At 39.8% G+C, this 17069-nt stretch overlaps 1 protein-coding gene across 7 annotated transcripts in view; it reads left to right on the forward strand.

The window, feature by feature from the left end:
* dusp22a (dual specificity phosphatase 22a) overlaps positions 1-17069 on the forward strand; it is a 103722-nt gene that overhangs the window by 76873 nt on the left and 9780 nt on the right. For 2 of the 7 annotated variants that reach the window (XR_007926252.1, XR_007926254.1), the window contains 2 exons: positions 6387-6945; positions 13985-16568. The exons of 2 other annotated variants lie outside the window; for them this stretch is intronic. Coding sequence is in view for 1 of the 5 variants with exons in the window: in XM_051871057.1 (XP_051727017.1) it covers positions 3703-3747 (45 nt within the window). In the remaining 4 variants the exon portion in view is untranslated. Of the gene's footprint in view, positions 1-3702; positions 3752-6386; positions 6946-13984; positions 16569-17069 lie in introns of those variants that run through there. 3 more of the 7 variants (XR_007926253.1, XR_007926255.1, XM_051871057.1) reach the window with 3 other exon arrangements.

Here is a 17069-nt window from a genome sequence, read left to right on the forward strand (position 1 = left end):
CATACAGATTTGTCACACTTTTCTTGTTACTTCTGTGTTTAGAGAATGATATCTTACAAATAAGTTGTTTCTTATTATGTAGGAAAATGCAGACTCTCGTGCAGCAAACATCTATTTACACAACATAAACAGAGGCATATAGGTCGCCGTCACCTCGCTCAAACAATATAGGTTCTCACTTGGTCTCTTTGAAAAGAAATTTGAAAGGAATTGTTTTCCCTTACTATGTTTATGTTTCTCTCTCCTCCTCTTTTTGCCTAAAAAAAAACGCGGCGGCATTGCAACTCGAATATCACTGAACTGTGATGAATGCTCAATGCTCCTTTCCGGCAAGTCCACTCTCCCTCACAGCCAATTAGCACTTTGCAACGTTCATAGACAACCAATCAAATCATGTGAATTGCGTGCATGCTGTGCTCGTGAGAGGTGCCTACACAGACATGTGCCAAAGCTTGTCAAACGAGCAAACGGAGAAATAGCGCAGACACAATGTACGCGCACAATCGTAAAATAGTAATAATAATAATAATAATAATAATTTCAGGATCATGGAGGGCCCCTCACATGCCAGGGCCCTATGCACTCTGTCACCCTTTCCCCCCCACTTATGACGCCCCTGCAAACAAGGGAAGCACATGGCAAACAGGAACATGAAACATGACTAAACTTCAAAATAAAACATGAAACATGACTATGACTATTTACATGAAACTATAAACATGAAACAAACCCCAAAACCACATGACAATGGTACAGTGAGCACTTAACTCTATTCTGCTGACTCTTAAAAATCTTCTATGCTTTCACTATTTCTTAAATCCTCTCCTTTTCTAGTTTGTACTATTCTAGACAATGTTTAAAACTTTGTATTGGTAGTATTTCTTGTGTTATTGCCTCAAGATTAATTATTTGTTGAATTCCCCATTTGTCACTGTTGATAAAAGCATTTGCTAAATGAGTAAATGTAAATATAGAACAGGTGACAAACCAACGAGAGGAAATTAAAACAAAAACACAACTAGAAAGGCAGAGTAGAGAGAGAGAGAGAGAGAGAGAAAGAGAGAGAGAGATCAAACCTGAGTCCTGACACCCTCTGCTCAAGCTCCCTGTGATGATCCATGCCATTAGCTGGGCTTAGCTAAGAATGGTAAGGAATTGGTTTCATTTAAATTCCCACAAACCGTCCTCTGCCCGGAATTCTCAGCATTGTTGGCTAACCGTGCTGTACCATGCTGGTAGAATGCATGTTATAATGTCACCACTCAGTATTGGTCACTTGTCTGTTGCCTGGCTACCAGTTTCTTTGTAGCTACCCAAGCCTGCTACAATCTAAAAAAAAATATGTTTTGACTCAAAAAACTAGAGTTACAACAACTATGAATGACATTATCTACTAACGAAACTACATTGAGTTAGAGGAACTTAATCATTTGTAACATAAACACATTTTTGTACAAGTTGTATACTCAAAAAAAAAAAAAAAAAAAATGTTGCTGCAACTACTTCAGTTGTAGCCATGTCTTAATCTTTTCTATTTCAGTTAAAATAGCACAAGCTAAATGTAACTTAATTCAACAAAAATTAACTTTAACTTTAAATTTAGCTAACAAGTAAGAAATGACTTGTCAGTGGCAATAGTGCCATGTTCACCTTCATGTAGTCTACTCATCAGCACAATGGTAACCACAAAACTCTTTTAAATGTCAAACATAACAGTATTAAACACTAACAGGTCTTTGCTTTCACTAAAAATAAATAAAATAACATTTAATTTCAACATTTATTCTCCTTATCAAGTTCTAAAGCATACTTTGAACTAGAAATCCACTGCCCATTTTAAAAGTTTTTTTAAAGACTTGACAGCCTATGCAACTACCAATTTCAAGCCCCAGAAAGGCAGTAAAAACATTATAAAAGTAATCCATTTGTCTCCAGTGGTTTAACCACAATTTAATGAAGCGACTCGAGCAGGGGTGCGGGAAGTAGGGGTGCTGGGGGTGCCCCCTGTTTTCACAGCATTGTAATTGCAATGCAAATTTTTGTTAATTTACATTTATTCATTTTCAGCATTTAGTAATTTATTTGTAATAAACACTTTAAATGGGCTATTAAAAAAAGTGTTATTTATATGTTAAATTAAGTTTTTTTTTAAAAGATATGTGCAGAGTGTGATGTCATATTGTGACCGTTGCAATGTGTGTAGAATAAATTCGCCCACTCTACTCCTGTGCGCAAGTGTAAGGTAGGGAGGTTTTTTGTGCTCATTTTTATTTCTTGTCACTGTGCAGGATGTTTTATTGTACATGACAGTGTAAACAGCTCAAAAACCCTTTTATTTAAGTTCCCGTAGACCAGTCCGTTGCATTACGATTGCAAGCCATATCAATAATCATTAATGTATCAATAATGTCAAAAATGTGATGTGCATTCAAATGTCCCAGTGTGTATGCTGTTCAAACGAGTGTTCTCAAAGATACACTTGTTGTTCTTCATGGAGTTTTGAAGCATTTTATAGAATCGATATTTCTTATTCAGGTTAACATAAAAAAATAAAAATAAAAAAAACACATGCAGCACCCCTAACCTAAAACATCTTCCCATGCCCCTGGACGCGAGTACTTTGCTTTTTTTTTTTTTTATATTCCAGTGCACGTTCATGAGAGCACCACGATGCATGTGTGTTGTGTTGACATGAGAGCAGACATTGTTGCGTGAACGTGCGTTGGAAAAAATATTTTGTAAATAAAGTGGTAAATTATGTTTTTTGCACAAACAAAGCACTCGCATCCCTTCATAAAACTGAGGTTAAACCACTGGAATCACATGGATTAGTTTAATGATGTCTTCACTACTTTTTGGGGGCATTAAATTAGTAGTTGCGTAGGCTGTCAATGGCAGGACAGAAAGCTCTCTGATTTCAAAGATCTTCATTGTGTTCTGAAGATGAACAAATGTCTTACTGGTTTGGAATGACATGATGGTGAGTAATTAATGACAGAATTTTGCATTTTTGGGTGAACTAAACCTTTAAGTTAATGTAATGATCAACATTATTATGTCAACAGATCATAAGTTTGCAACTTAAAAGGTTTAATTAAATCAATAAATTATAATTTTTAATGTGCAACGATGCATTTATTTAAGTTGTAATAACAGGTCCCACAAAATTACTTTTTATAGTATATTTGAGCAAAGTAAAACAAGTTAATAATTGAATTAAAAGAAATATCTGATCATGCTCCATAACACGGTTACCAATATAGCAACTGACATTGTAACACTTTAGATTAGGTATACATATTTACTATTAACTAGTTGCTTATTAGCTTGCATATTACTAGCATATTGGCTGTTTTTGTAGGCTACTTATAAAGCACATATTAATGCCTTATTCTGCATAACCATGTACTAGATCCTTTAACCCTACCCCATACCTAAAAAATAACCACTAAAACAACTACATTACTTACTATCAATAAGCAGTAATTATGAGATTATTCAGGGAAAACGCCTAGTTAATAGTAAATATGTGTACCCTAATCTAAAGTGTGACCACTGACACATTTTTATTTTGTTCCAAAGATCTTATCAGACCCACAGTGGAAAATGAAACCATAGCTGTACCAGTTGGGCTGAATCAGCATAGAATGCAATGGTTAAGCAACAAGAACAGTTTGGTCACAATCATATTTCTTTCTGCAGATCATTATGCTAAAAGCGGAACATACCTTGGATTCACCTGAATAAACAGGTGAGACTATATAGCATTTTGCAGACTAGTAAATAACACATTTGACACAGTGCAATTTTTTTTTTTTTTTTACTTTTTTAATTTTGGGCATTTAATGTGAAACCCAAAGAATCTAAACATTCTGCTTCTTCAAGAAATGTTTAAGTTTTGACTTTATCAGAAAGGAGATTTGCTACCATTGTAGATATCAACATGTTTTCACAGTCTTATCTCCAGCTAAAGGCATAACCGCGTGTTGCAAACAGTACACGGAAGGCGCACAGAGGAAGTTTTCTAGGACTAGAAGCATCACTTCCACAGTTACAGTAGCTAAAAAATGCTGAAATGCTGCATTGATCAATGCTAAAAGTTTGCATTTTGCTAAAAGTTCTGTCACCAGATCTTGAACTGCATTGTTAATCTTTTCTGATTTGTTTTCTGTTTGTCACACAAATGGCAGAACCGTTCATGGTTTTGGAGGTAGGTCTGTCTGCATTGGTTTTTTGAGTATTCTATTGTTCTGTGAAGGTGTGAAGGGGGTTTTCCTGTTGCAGTTGGCTCCACTGTGTTGCCACCACACATCAGAGCTGATGTGTGATCCTAAAGTGACTGTAAAATTGACTTGAACAATTAGTTCAACTTCACATTGGAGGATGAAGGGGTAAATGAGTGAATAAGGGGAACTCTGGTTTGAGGGGGACTTGCTGATATTGCATTAGTTCAGCACTGCTTATCACGTGAATGTCATTAGTGCAAGAAGCTTGCAACATGAGCCTCTGAACTCAGAAAATATTATTAATGTTGTTGTAATGGTAGTTGATTTGTCAGGCTGATTTTAGAGAACAAGAGCTTATTAAAGGGGATTTACTATATTACTGGGCATTTTTCTTATGTTGTGACAAAATTTTAACTGAAGGTTGATCACTAAAGCTGCCTTAGTAAAATACAACATTCTACTAAAACATATCAGTCTTGAGGACTCTTACAAACTACACTTACACTTGAATAGTCAAGTGTTCTATTAGTATACTTCTTTTAAACTAAAAATAAGGGAGTATACTTTCAATCTATTTGTATGTACAAATCAGCTATATACTTATCAAAATTATACTTGAGTATACTTGGCTTATACTATGGAGCCACTGAAGGGACATGGTGATGGAAAAAATGTGATATGGAAGGAGAAATTGTCAAAACATAATTTGACAAAGTTTTTGAAAATGATACCGTTATTGTTTCCGTGTAAACTACAAAAACACGAATTTGTGAAAACGGTGACGTCATGTGCATGCGTATTAGGGGTTTCAGTATATCGGCGTGTAATGTTTCTTTACAAAGTGACATCGCCAACTACTGGCCCGGCATGCATAATACAGCATTTTTAGTCGTTTTCATTGATCCGTGTGAACAGGGATCATTTTGACAACGTTGTCGTCTGTACGTGAAAAACGCAAAGGAAAAACTTTTCTGTTTTTGTACATTATTGTTGTGTAAAAGTCTAAGTACATTTGTCTTACAGTATCGATATACACTATAAGTCCCCCTGCAGTCGATAATTTTATGCCTTAAAACTCATCTTTGATCACCAAAATCACATATTTAAAATTTTTTTCCATGTACTTACATCAAAAAATAAGTACAATGTACTTATTGGGTTCATATTGAATTGCAAAACACTTTTGCTGCTATTGAGGTGGGATATGGGTAAGGTTAGGGAAAGCTTTGATGGTATGGGTAGGTTTAAAGGTAGGGGTAAGGTGTAAGGGATGGGTCAACAGTGTAATTATAAATGTAATTACAGAAATGAATTACAGATGTAATTACATGCAGGTGTTAAGAACACAGGGATCATGCCTTGTGTCATGCTCAAGGCACTGAGCTGACAACACCCGGTGCTCCGTATGTTGAACCAGATTATGCATCATTCTAGATCGGTATTTCCCTGCCGTTCAATCATTTTAGGACTTTGTTCAGGAAGGTCATGCCTCAGAAGATGCAGAGCTGTTTGAGCAGTGAACCCATTGGATAATTCTCTGGAGCAGAGAGCTGGGCATTAAGGTCTTGTCAGGAGGACAGTCTGGAGGAGTGGGTTCTTATGTCTGGGCCTGAGTGATCTCCTCCATGATATCCAATTGCACTGGGGACAAAATAAGGGTTGGTGGGAGTATCGAAGATTCATTAGCCTTCTGATTGGTGTTGCAATGGATACAGGACAACGCATCTGCCTTAGTGTTCTTGGAACCTGGTTGATTGACCGGGAGTAGAACAGAGACCATCAGGGCTACATGTTTTAATCAGGCATTCTTTACTTAAACTGCATCTGACAATAGCTTTCATGCACATCTTTCAGAATAAAAGTCTTGCATCAGAAAAACATAGAATTACATTTGTTGTTGTTTCTTTGACTGCACACTCTGTGACCCACTCAAAACGGTCTTGCAACCCACTTTTGGGTCTCAATCCACTAGTTAAAGGGGGGGTATAATGCTATTTCATGCATTCTGACTTATTTACAGTGTTAAAGAGTTGGATTCTCTTGCTAAACATGGCCAAAGTTTAAAAAAATTAGTTGGACATATGACGGAGTATGTCTGTGCAAATTTTTTTTCAAGTATGGCCCTGTATTACGCAATAAAGGGTGGAATTCTTTGTATAGGCACTTCTCCTGGAAGAGCGCGTGCACACACATCAACCAGAGCGAGAGAGCAAGAGCAAGAGCATGCCCATCAATGTGCTTTGTTCGGGTTACGGAAGTCATCGGCAGCGCTGCACAGGACTTGCTCGAGAAAGAATTTATCACTTTGTTTTTAGACCACGAAATCAACAATGTCACCAAAGAAGTGTGTTTTTGGTTGTGAGGGAAAGATAACCTTGCTTCCCAAAGAACCCAGCATTAAGTGGAGCTGAGAGATTTGTGCTCACGCATTACATTGATGCGCCCTCTACATTTGTCATTAAAATAACCATAGAAACCGCCTTAAATTAACTATCAAAATAAGGATAAAGTCGTGTCTGAAAGTTGCAATCAGTTTTTTATTGGTTAAAATGAATGGAATATTTTGTGTTTTTCCGTGGCTGCTCGAGCCCTCAGGATTGGAGCTTATGGTTTTATTAACAAGGCCCAGGTCGACGCTGGATTTACAGATCGTTTGAAACTGAAAGATGGAGCGGTCACAGCGATAAAAGATCCCCGTCATGAGTTGGAACCGCAGGTGGTAAGTAAAACTGCATCAAATTTCTGTTTTGTTGGCAGTCGGCGTGTAAGTGCATATAATGTAAACAAGACGAACGTATAATGAATCAAAAGTTATCCAGAGATAATGCGATGGTGTATTGTGTGTGTTTAAATACATTTGTTTAGCTGACCATTGATAGCTTTGCTACGCAAAAGCTGCACGTGCTCGTCACTCCTTAGCTTCGCCCACAGCACACCTCCAGGAGCTCGGCTGTTTTTGGAAAGACTCAGTACAGCATATCTTTCTTTTATAAATCTGATAAAACTAAAGACTTTTCTGAGATATGAAGGATGCTATACTACTCTATAGGTACTCAAGAATAACATGAGATTGGCCGAAACTGTGTGTGTTATGTACCCTTTAAGAAACACTGTCTTAGATGGATCCATGGCCACACCCTCAGGAAAGATTATGTAGCCCAGAAAGGAGATTGTAGTCTTGTGAAACTTATATTTTTTCATCTTGGCATAAAGCTAAATTTAAACTTTGTCAGTTTAAATCTAGATTAAAGACCCATCTCTTTAACCTGGCATTAGAGGTCTGCACGGGCTTTAAACTGAAGCCCGAACCCGGCCCGTACCCGAGATCGTTTGACCCGACCCGAACCCGAGCGGTATTGTTTAAGTTTAAGCCCGAAGTTTAGGCTTAAGTTTAAGCTCGAACCCGAAATCCATTGCTGTATAGAGATGTACCTGTATTCTTGCTACCATAAGCCACAGCTTTGTAAGACCTACACTTCATGTAATCACTGAGCTATTTATTGGTTGAAATGACAAGACCACGTCGTACAAGATTTAAAACATTTAAATAGACACATCAAGTGGTAGAAAATGTGTATGACGGCAGAGATGGCGACGTGGCTATTTCACTTGCTAGGCTATCGTGCTTCATTTCATTCATATAGTTTGCACTCATTAATTTATCATATCGTACAATGTTTTAAACATTTAAATACACATCAAATAGTAGAAAATGTGTATGATGTAATGTTTTAGTTGATAGCAGCCTACTTTTGACAAAGCTGATTTCTGAGAGACTCGAGAGAAACGCTATTTGATTACAAACGCGCTGTGCTCATTTCATTTATAGAGTTTTCACTCATTTGTGTATCATATCGTCTATCATATCATCTCTCAAGGTTTAAAACATTTAAATATACATATCAAATAGTAGAAAATGTTCATGATGCAGTATTTTATTGAGAGTAGCCTACTCTTGACAAAGCTCTGATTTCTGAGACACAAACAATGGCTATTTGATTTGCACTGTGCTCAGTTTACACTCATTCACTTCACACAAATTTATTGCATAGTAATTTTAGAGATTTATGTACTAGCCTATAATTTTGTGCTATCCCCCGGCTCACCTGTTTTCCATCAAACATGAAGAGTGACTATGACTGATGAATATTTTTTTCCATTAGTTGGTAGAATTCAATGTAGTGCAGACTTCCCTGTATCATTTGAAGTTTTCCCTCAGTAATTGTTTGTCTTATTGCACTCATAGTTAAGGTTTGAGTGCCGTCTGCTGTGTTGTGACTGAAAGAGCATGTGAGATTGGGGGCACACGTGCAAAACAGTTCTGTTAATATATAAATTATATATAAATTTGCTCTTGTGCGCTCTTTTGGCCACAACACAGCAGACAGCACTCAAACCTTCACTACATAGGCTATATATATATAGTTTTTCTTAGTTACAAACCCGAACCCGAAGACATCATGAAACATTGACCCAAACCCAACCTGAAACCCGAGTTCTTCAGGACCCGTTGGGCTCAGGTCAGGTAGCAGATATCTATCTGGCATACACGTAACACACTAAATAGGGATTTCCCCTTTGGTGAAATTCAAGTTTTTAAGACAAACTATGTGTAAATTCATCAATTCAACACCATAGCAAAGTATTTTCTCCTTAAAACTGCAGTGTACCAAAGATGGTCTCAAAAACGCGGTTTGAAACCGCCACTGTTTCCTACCATCACAAACGTAACCAATCCCATCACCATGCAGAGCAGGACATTCCTATCTTTACCAATAACCATGTTAGACCTGTTGTGTGTGTATGTCCCTGCAGCAAATGTTTTCTTTCTTTGTGGGCATTTTAACAGTGAGCATAACAACATCTTTAGGAATGGACGGGAAAAATCGGGTACATATATAGTGGGTGAATTATGTACAACCCCATTTCCAGAAAAGTTTTTTGTAAAATGCATTAAATCAAGAATCTGTGATTTGTTAATTATTTTGAACCTTTATTTAACTGACAAATGCACAAAGAAAAGATTTTCACTGACCAACTTAATTGTATTTTGTAAATATAAACAAATTTTGATTTTGATGGTTGCAACACACTCCACAAAAGTTGGGACAGAGGCATATTTACCGCTGTCACAATACCTTTCCTTTTAATTACACTTTTTAATAGTTTGGGAATTGAGGATACTAACAGTTGCAGTTTTGCAAATGGAGCGATACATAAAATGCATTATCATTCAGAAACTGTACTTCGCTTTTCCTCTTCTTCTTTGGAATCAGTTTCCGGTTCAAACATATGGCTGAATTAAACCAATATTTCCACTTGCCATTGTGTAGCTTTTATTACAGTTGACCGAATGGATCAGGTAGTCCAAAATAACAGTTTTAAAGTGTCTTCAACCCATACAGTTTGAGCAGTGAGCGTGCAGAACGATAAAGCAAAGTCAGCAGTTGATCTCTGTCCTTGTTTCACACTCAGAAGAAGCTTCCCTGCATCTTTGCCCCCCTTAGAATGCTCAAATACCTTTCGAATGTGGGAGATTAAATGGGTTTATGAGCGTTGCAATTCGCTTTCATGATGTTTGCCCAGTCTAGCACTCTTCTGACAACAGCAATGCCACAAACAAAACAAAACAAAAAACACAAGATTCTTCAGTAGGATAAAGATGTGGTTGTTTGGTTAGGAAGAGATCACATTGCATGAGAAAGCCTCGACACCTACTTGGCATGCCGTTAAATGAATTTCCAATCGTAGGTTCGGGAGGAGCCTAATCATGAGACATGCTTGTGCTGGATTGCCACTGCACAGATCTGACGTGCTCTTCCATCAATGTGGTGAGCTTGCAGAGTTGCTGATAGTGATTGGCCAGCATTTCCGCTTGTGCAGTAACAATCTTGTGTAGCTGTTAAACTGCTGCTGGATCCTATTGCGGCAAAGTCTTCTGTTGCGAAGAGGCCGAGAATCCATATGCGGATGAGGATTTAAATGGTGCTGACTTGTCATCTCCACAGTAGTGGATATACATATATGCATGTTTCATATGGAATACATAATCTGAGAATATTTATTTTCCACTTGAATTTGCTCGTTTAAAAGTAGACATTTTAAGCGTCTATAGATATATTTCTCATGTCTGTGAGGCAAGTATATGCTGAGTTTCGATTCATGTTTGTTACGTGCTAAAGTTCACTGAGACCGAGGCTGCAGAAAGCGTCACCTGTTTTCATTATTTTACAAAAGCACAACGTTTTGCTGTTATTGTTAGTTTACAGAAATAAAAGTGGGGTGGGGTGGGCTGAGCTGAGTGTAGTCAGTCATATGTCATTTCATGACAACAGACGTAACCCCAAACTGTCATTATTTTTACGCCAGCTAGAGGGCGAATGACTTTAAAACGTAAATATAGATCATAATAAGGTGCTTGAAATAAGGTCCTTTTTTTGGAGGATGGTCTGGTTTTGCTACTACTTATATGTTTCAAGTGATGAGCCATATTCGAGGTTGATGAATGATAGGCAAATGTTTGGATTTCCTGACGTTAACAATCTCTCCCTCACGGAATGTGTGACTTCGCCACTTCCTGTTTTTTTTTTTTTTTTTCTATGACTAACTGACTAATAAAATCCTGGTCGACCAAGCCTCTTCTAGTCGACTAATGGTTAGTCGATTACTAGGGGGCAGCCCTAATATGGAGTTTAACAAAACAATGAAAACATTGTACAGAAAAACAGGTTCGGTACACAAAGTTTAGACCAACCAGGCAAACAAGTACAATCCACTAGGCAGGAGAGTAGTCAAAATCAACAGGCATACCAGACCTAAAACTCACAGGCAGGCAAGGTAATAAACAGGCACAAGTCAAACTGTCTTTACTGTGGTAACACGTGTGGAAGTCATGTTTGTTCTTGTGCTGTGTTGCGTGGCTTTTCAGTTTTGCTGACCTAGCATAGCCCTTTTGTTTTGTTAAATAGTAAAGCATGTCCTGCTGAATTAAATAACACTGTATCACGCAGGTATATAATTGTTTAGTATACTGCGGCAGCGGTTACAGCAGCCCTCCTCTGTAGATCTCATCGTGTTAAGACTGATAGAATGTAAAGACCAGCGAGTCTACCTGTGCGAGTCCACCAAGCAAGGACACTGACAAGGCACAGTATTGCTTTTTTCCACCTTCCTCTTTTCTATGGCTTGTTTTCATCTGTTTTTTGTGACCTCTCTTCACTATGTGCTTCCAAATCCCTACTATTACTAACACTCATAAATCGTGTGTCACACGTTGGAGGCAGCGCAATCCTAACAACTTGCATACTTTCCCAATGTCCTTTAGTATATTAGGCCAGTTTCACACCGCACGCGTCAGCAGACCGTAAGCAGCGCGTATTTTTTTGGCACCCATGTTAACAGATTAGACCATTCACACCGCACGCAGAGGCTGCGCTGCAGCACGTAGCAGGAGCGGGAGCTGAAGCAGCAGTGCCGCGATCGTTTCGGCTCTGGGTCTATTTTTCCTGCGCTGCTAACGCTCAATTAAAGTGAAAGCACACTTTTGATGAACAAAATAAATATGATTTCACACAAGAAGTGCTCAAATTGCACAGAATAAGCATGTCTAGTGTGTTTTAACAAGAATTGGAGTATGTCAGAAAAGAAAATTAAGAATCAAAAATATTTATAGAAGATTAACCCATTTAACTGTTTTTTAATTATTCAATTTGGATGAATGTATAGGTGTTTTATAAAAAACTAAAATAAACTAGCCAGAAAATATATAAACATTTTTTTAGTTGTTACAGAGACAGGTAGGCTATATAGGCAGCAATACCCAAATCAACCCCGAGTTTGTGGTCTTTTTTTCACTGAGTTTGCTGTCTTGTAAACATGTACACGCGGCAGATTATGTAAGGCTTCTTGTTTGTTCGTTTGTTATTTACGTTTACATGATTATGTTGTACACCTCCCCATGTTACCAAACTTTCAAGACTATCAAGTTTATAAACGACCAACTTATAAAAACTAATTTATAGTTGTCTTTGTAAAGAAATGCTCACTTATATGTAGCTTGGAGCCACTGCTGTGACGCTGTACAAACGCTTCCAGTGTGAATACTCGCTGAATACTTACGTGCTGCTCACGTGCCGCTCACGCTTGCGGTGTGAATCCGGCGTTACTTTCTTTTAGAACAACCACTGGCTCTGCACCCCTATACCTAAACTTACTACTTCAGACTTACGTGCCCTTAAGAAGCTTGCGTTCTGCAAGTGAACGCCGCCTTGTGGTGCCATCCTAAAGAGGAACAAAATCACTTTCACGGAACCTTTACCTTGACTGTTCCATGCTGGTGGAATGACCTGCTTAAGTCAACCTGAACTGCTGAGTCTTTAGCCATTTCATGAAATGGCTAAAGATGCATCTTTTTCGTCAACACTTGACCCATTAATACTAATATTGTCACAGAATCACCAGGCTCCACCTACACACAGCCACAATGATCACAATCACCAGAGTTTTAATCATCATCAGCTGTCACTCATTTTACCTGCACCAGTTATAAAGACTCTCCACACACTCATTGTCTAGTCTCATCTTAGACTTACCTCATGTCTCTCCCGATTTGTTACCTACCTGACGACTCCTTACCTGTTGTTCCTCTCCTCACCCAAGTCTCCATTCTCCTCATCTCCAATCTCATTCTCCTAGTCTCCGATCTCCAGTCTTCAGTTCTGTGTCCTATTCCAAGTACCGAGTGTACGTACTGCAAGAAAAGAAAGGAAAGTGTTTGTTAACTATTCATCAGTGACTGAGAAACGTGTGTGCGTGGCAACGTACCTGTCTGTTATCCTCCAGCTGTCTCTTCTATACTTACCTAGTACTTCATCCACAGCATTACCATTCTGCTGTATTCAATAAAGCTTGCCTTTAACATTACTTACTATCTCTCTGGTCTCTGGTCAACAAATAGCACAACAGCATGAGTACTTCACAACTGGACCAGTTTCAAATGCTTGTGGATCTCCTTCACCGCTCACTCACCAATCCATCCACCACCACAGTCACTGCACCAATCACTTCTTTGCCACCTGCCATAGTCGCAAGTCCCATGGCCAACCCGGTGCCCTACTCTGGCTCGACGGAGGAGTGCAACGGATTCCTGCTACAATGCTCGCTGGCCCTCGAAATGCAGCCGCAGCGATTTCCCATGGAGAGAGCGAAGATCGCTTTTATTATCTCATTGTTAAAGGGAAGAGCACTGCAATAGGCAGAGACAATTTGGCAGCAATCCAGACCTGCTACACAGTTACTGATTATGCTTTTAAGTTTCACACATTAGCAGCAGCAAGCGGATAGAATGAGAGTGCTCTACTCATCACTTACAGACAAGGGCTCCACTTACAGACACCATCTCTGCGGCTGCATCTCACTGCATGCGATGATTCTTGTGGTCTTGAGTCACCGATCGTAGGCAGGGGTGTGAGGAATCCAGCCCGGGTAAGCAATGCTCTGCCTCCTCGCACCATCCAGAGTCATCCAATTCTCCAGAACCAGAACCAATGCAGATTGAGTCAACATGTTTATCTATGGCTGAACGCAGAAAACAGCTGACCCAGGGGTTATGTTTGTATTGCGGTGCTTCTGAGCATGTCATCCTTGAGTGCCCTATCCGTCCTCCATGCCCTTTAGTGAGTTTTTTTAAGCAGACTGTATCAGTTCTTCTCCATTAACTACCAAAGTATTAATTTCTGTCTCTGATGTTTCCTATCCAGTCACCACACTCACTGACTCTGGGTCAGCCGGGAACTCATCTCTCAAACCCTCTCATTTCTACAAGATCGTTTCTGGTGGCCCAGTATGGCACGTGACATCAGAAGGTTCGTGAGTAGGTGTACGGATTGAGCCATCTCGTAGACTCCACAACATCTCCCATCTGTCCCATCTGGCAAGCTCCTTCCTCTGCCTGTTCCAAATCTCTCCTGGTCACATCTAGGGGTGGATTTTATCACGGATCTACCTCCAACCCAAGGTAACACTTGCATCCTGGTAATTGTGGATCATTTTTCTAAATCATGTCATCTTATTCCCCTCAAAGGATTACCCACTGCCATGGAGACCACAGAGCTCCTTTTCAATCACGTCTTCAGAATCTTTGGGATTCCCAAAGACATTGCATCTGACAGGGGGCCTTAGTTTATTTCCAGAGTTTGGAAGGCTTTCATGAAACTCCTATATGTGACTGTAAGCCTCTCCTCTGGATACCTTCCTCGAACCAAAGGGCAGACAGAAACCTCCGAACCTTCTGCCATAACCACCAGAACTCCTGGAGCCTGTATCTAGCTTGGGCTGAGAACACACAAAACTCCCTTCATCAGCAAAAAATGGGTCTTACTCCATTTCAGTGTGTACTCGGCTACCAACCACCCATGTTCCCCTGGTAGGTGGAACCATCGGATGTACCATCAGTCAACCACTGGTTCCAGGAGAGTGAGAGAGTCTGGGACTCAGCTCACCATCATCTTCAAGGGGCCATAAGAAGACAAAAACAACATGCTGACACACGTAGATCATCTACTTCAAACTACCGTCTGGGGCAGAAGGTATGGCTTTCAACCAAAAACATCAGGTTACGTCTACCTTGCAAGAAGCTGATTCCCAGGTACATTGGCCCCTTTGAAATCACCAAGGAGATCTATCCGGTATCCTTTCAACTCAGGCTGCCAGACCACTACCGCATTCACCCTGTATTCCATGTCTCTCAACTCAAGCTGTATCACTCACCTGTTTCTTTCCCTTCCACAGAGCCTGGTGATGGTGGCGTACCTCCCTTGCCTTCTGTGGTGGAAGATGGAGGAGTCTTTACAGTTCGAGAGATCGTCGACTCCCGGGGTGGTGTACTGGATTATTTGGTGGACTGGGAAGGCTACGGCCCAGAGGAACGATCTTGGGTTCCTAGAGGTGACACACTGGACCCTGAGTTACTCACCACCTTCCACAGTTCCCATCCTGAGAAACCTGCACTATGCAAAAGGGGTCGCCCACCTTGTCATTGTTGGAGTCGTCGGCCCCCAGGAGTGGTCCGTTTAGAGGGGGGTACTGTCACGGAATCACCAGGCTTCACCTAACTCCAAATGCTAATCCATCTGAAAGCACTGCTTCGCCACAATGATCGCAATCACCAGAGTTTTAATCATCACCAGCTGTCACTCATTTTGCCTGCACCAGTTACAAGGACTCTCCACACATACACTCATTGGGTGATTCTCAATTCTTATTTGTGCATCCTTGTTTCCTTTCCTCGCGTGAGTGAAGGACACAAGGAAAAGACGCGAAGACAGAGGAATTGAATTAAGTGAAATGATATCCTCGCTCCCTTTATCGTCACTTCAAAGCGTCATCAGGGGGGATCTGTCTCGAGGGATCTACCCATATGTTGTTAAAGTTTAGTTATTTAAAAAATTATAATAAATATTAATAAAGCAAGATGCCCCGTTGAAATATGCAAGGTGTAAAGTTTATTTAAACTGCAAAAGTAAAGCATACATTTAAATTATTGTGACAGATATGAAGGGGGAGGAGAATTTATACGTGCATCACTTTTCTCGACGAGAAAGACTTCCGCAAAGGATACACCTGTGTATCCTCGCTCATGACTCCTCAGGAAGATTCCTCACTCCTCGTTCCTCGCCTCCTCGTGGTGCAATTAGAGAATTGAGATGTCCTTCAAGATGGCTGAGCTTGATCGGTTTCCGGGTCATAGGATGGAGGACGGAGGAGCGAGGAAACAAGGAGGGATATTGAGAAGCACCCCTGGTCTAGTCTCATCTTAAGCCAGGGACACACTTAACGACTAGCTAAAACATTCTAAGACTGAGCTCAACACACAAAGACTGTTTCCTTCGACTGAAGCAGATTAAAATACTTACACACAGAATTTAAACACCAACTGTAAACACTGACTGAACGCAACTGGCTCTGACTCAGCGCGTTTGGGCATTATCAGTTGTAAGTATCAAATTCCATTCATAATCAGTAATTTAAATCGTTACCTACCTGACAACTCCTTACCTGCTGTTCCTCTCCTCACCTAAGTCTCCATTCTCCTCATCTCCGATATCCAGTATCCAGCTCCTTGTCTCCAGTTCCGTGTCCTATTCCAAGTACCGTGTGTACGTCCTGCAACAAAAGAAAGGAAAGTGCTTGTTAACTATTCATCAGTGACTGAGAAACGTCTGTGTATGTGTGGCAACGTACCTGTCTGTTATCCTCCAGCTGTGTCTTTTATACTTACCTGTTCATCCACCACCATTACCATTCTCATTCTGCTGTGTTAAATAAAGCTTGCCTTTAACGTTACGCTATCTCTCTGGTCTGTATATCTTGACAAATATTTACTATTATATTCTGCATATCTATTTATTTTTTATTCATTAAAAAAACCTTGCTACAAGTGTTGTCAAATCGATTAATCACATCTAACTTAAAACTTTGTTTACATAATATGTATGTATGTATATTATTACATTCATATATTATATATATGTCTTTGTGTCTGTGTATACACACACACATATATTTATAGTGTGTGTGTATTAGGGGTGTCCCCGACTATGGATTTACATAGTCGAATCAGATTCTAATCAGACTGCCTATAGTCGACTGATAGTCGAATCATATGTGTGAGCTTGAAAAACACCAGTTCACTAGATAGTGCGCACAAACTCTTTCCGCGCTCAAGGCCAAAGGAGTATAGGCTACTTTGAAAGGCTCGCGCACTCAACTATGCACGAGATGGAGCGGGACGTGGAAAATGAAGTAAGGCCTATACTAGGCCTATACTAATTGCACGATTTATCG

The sequence above is a fragment of the Ctenopharyngodon idella genome, chromosome 18, assembly GCF_019924925.1.
Source record: "Ctenopharyngodon idella isolate HZGC_01 chromosome 18, HZGC01, whole genome shotgun sequence".
Lineage (NCBI taxonomy): Eukaryota > Metazoa > Chordata > Actinopteri > Cypriniformes > Xenocyprididae > Ctenopharyngodon > Ctenopharyngodon idella.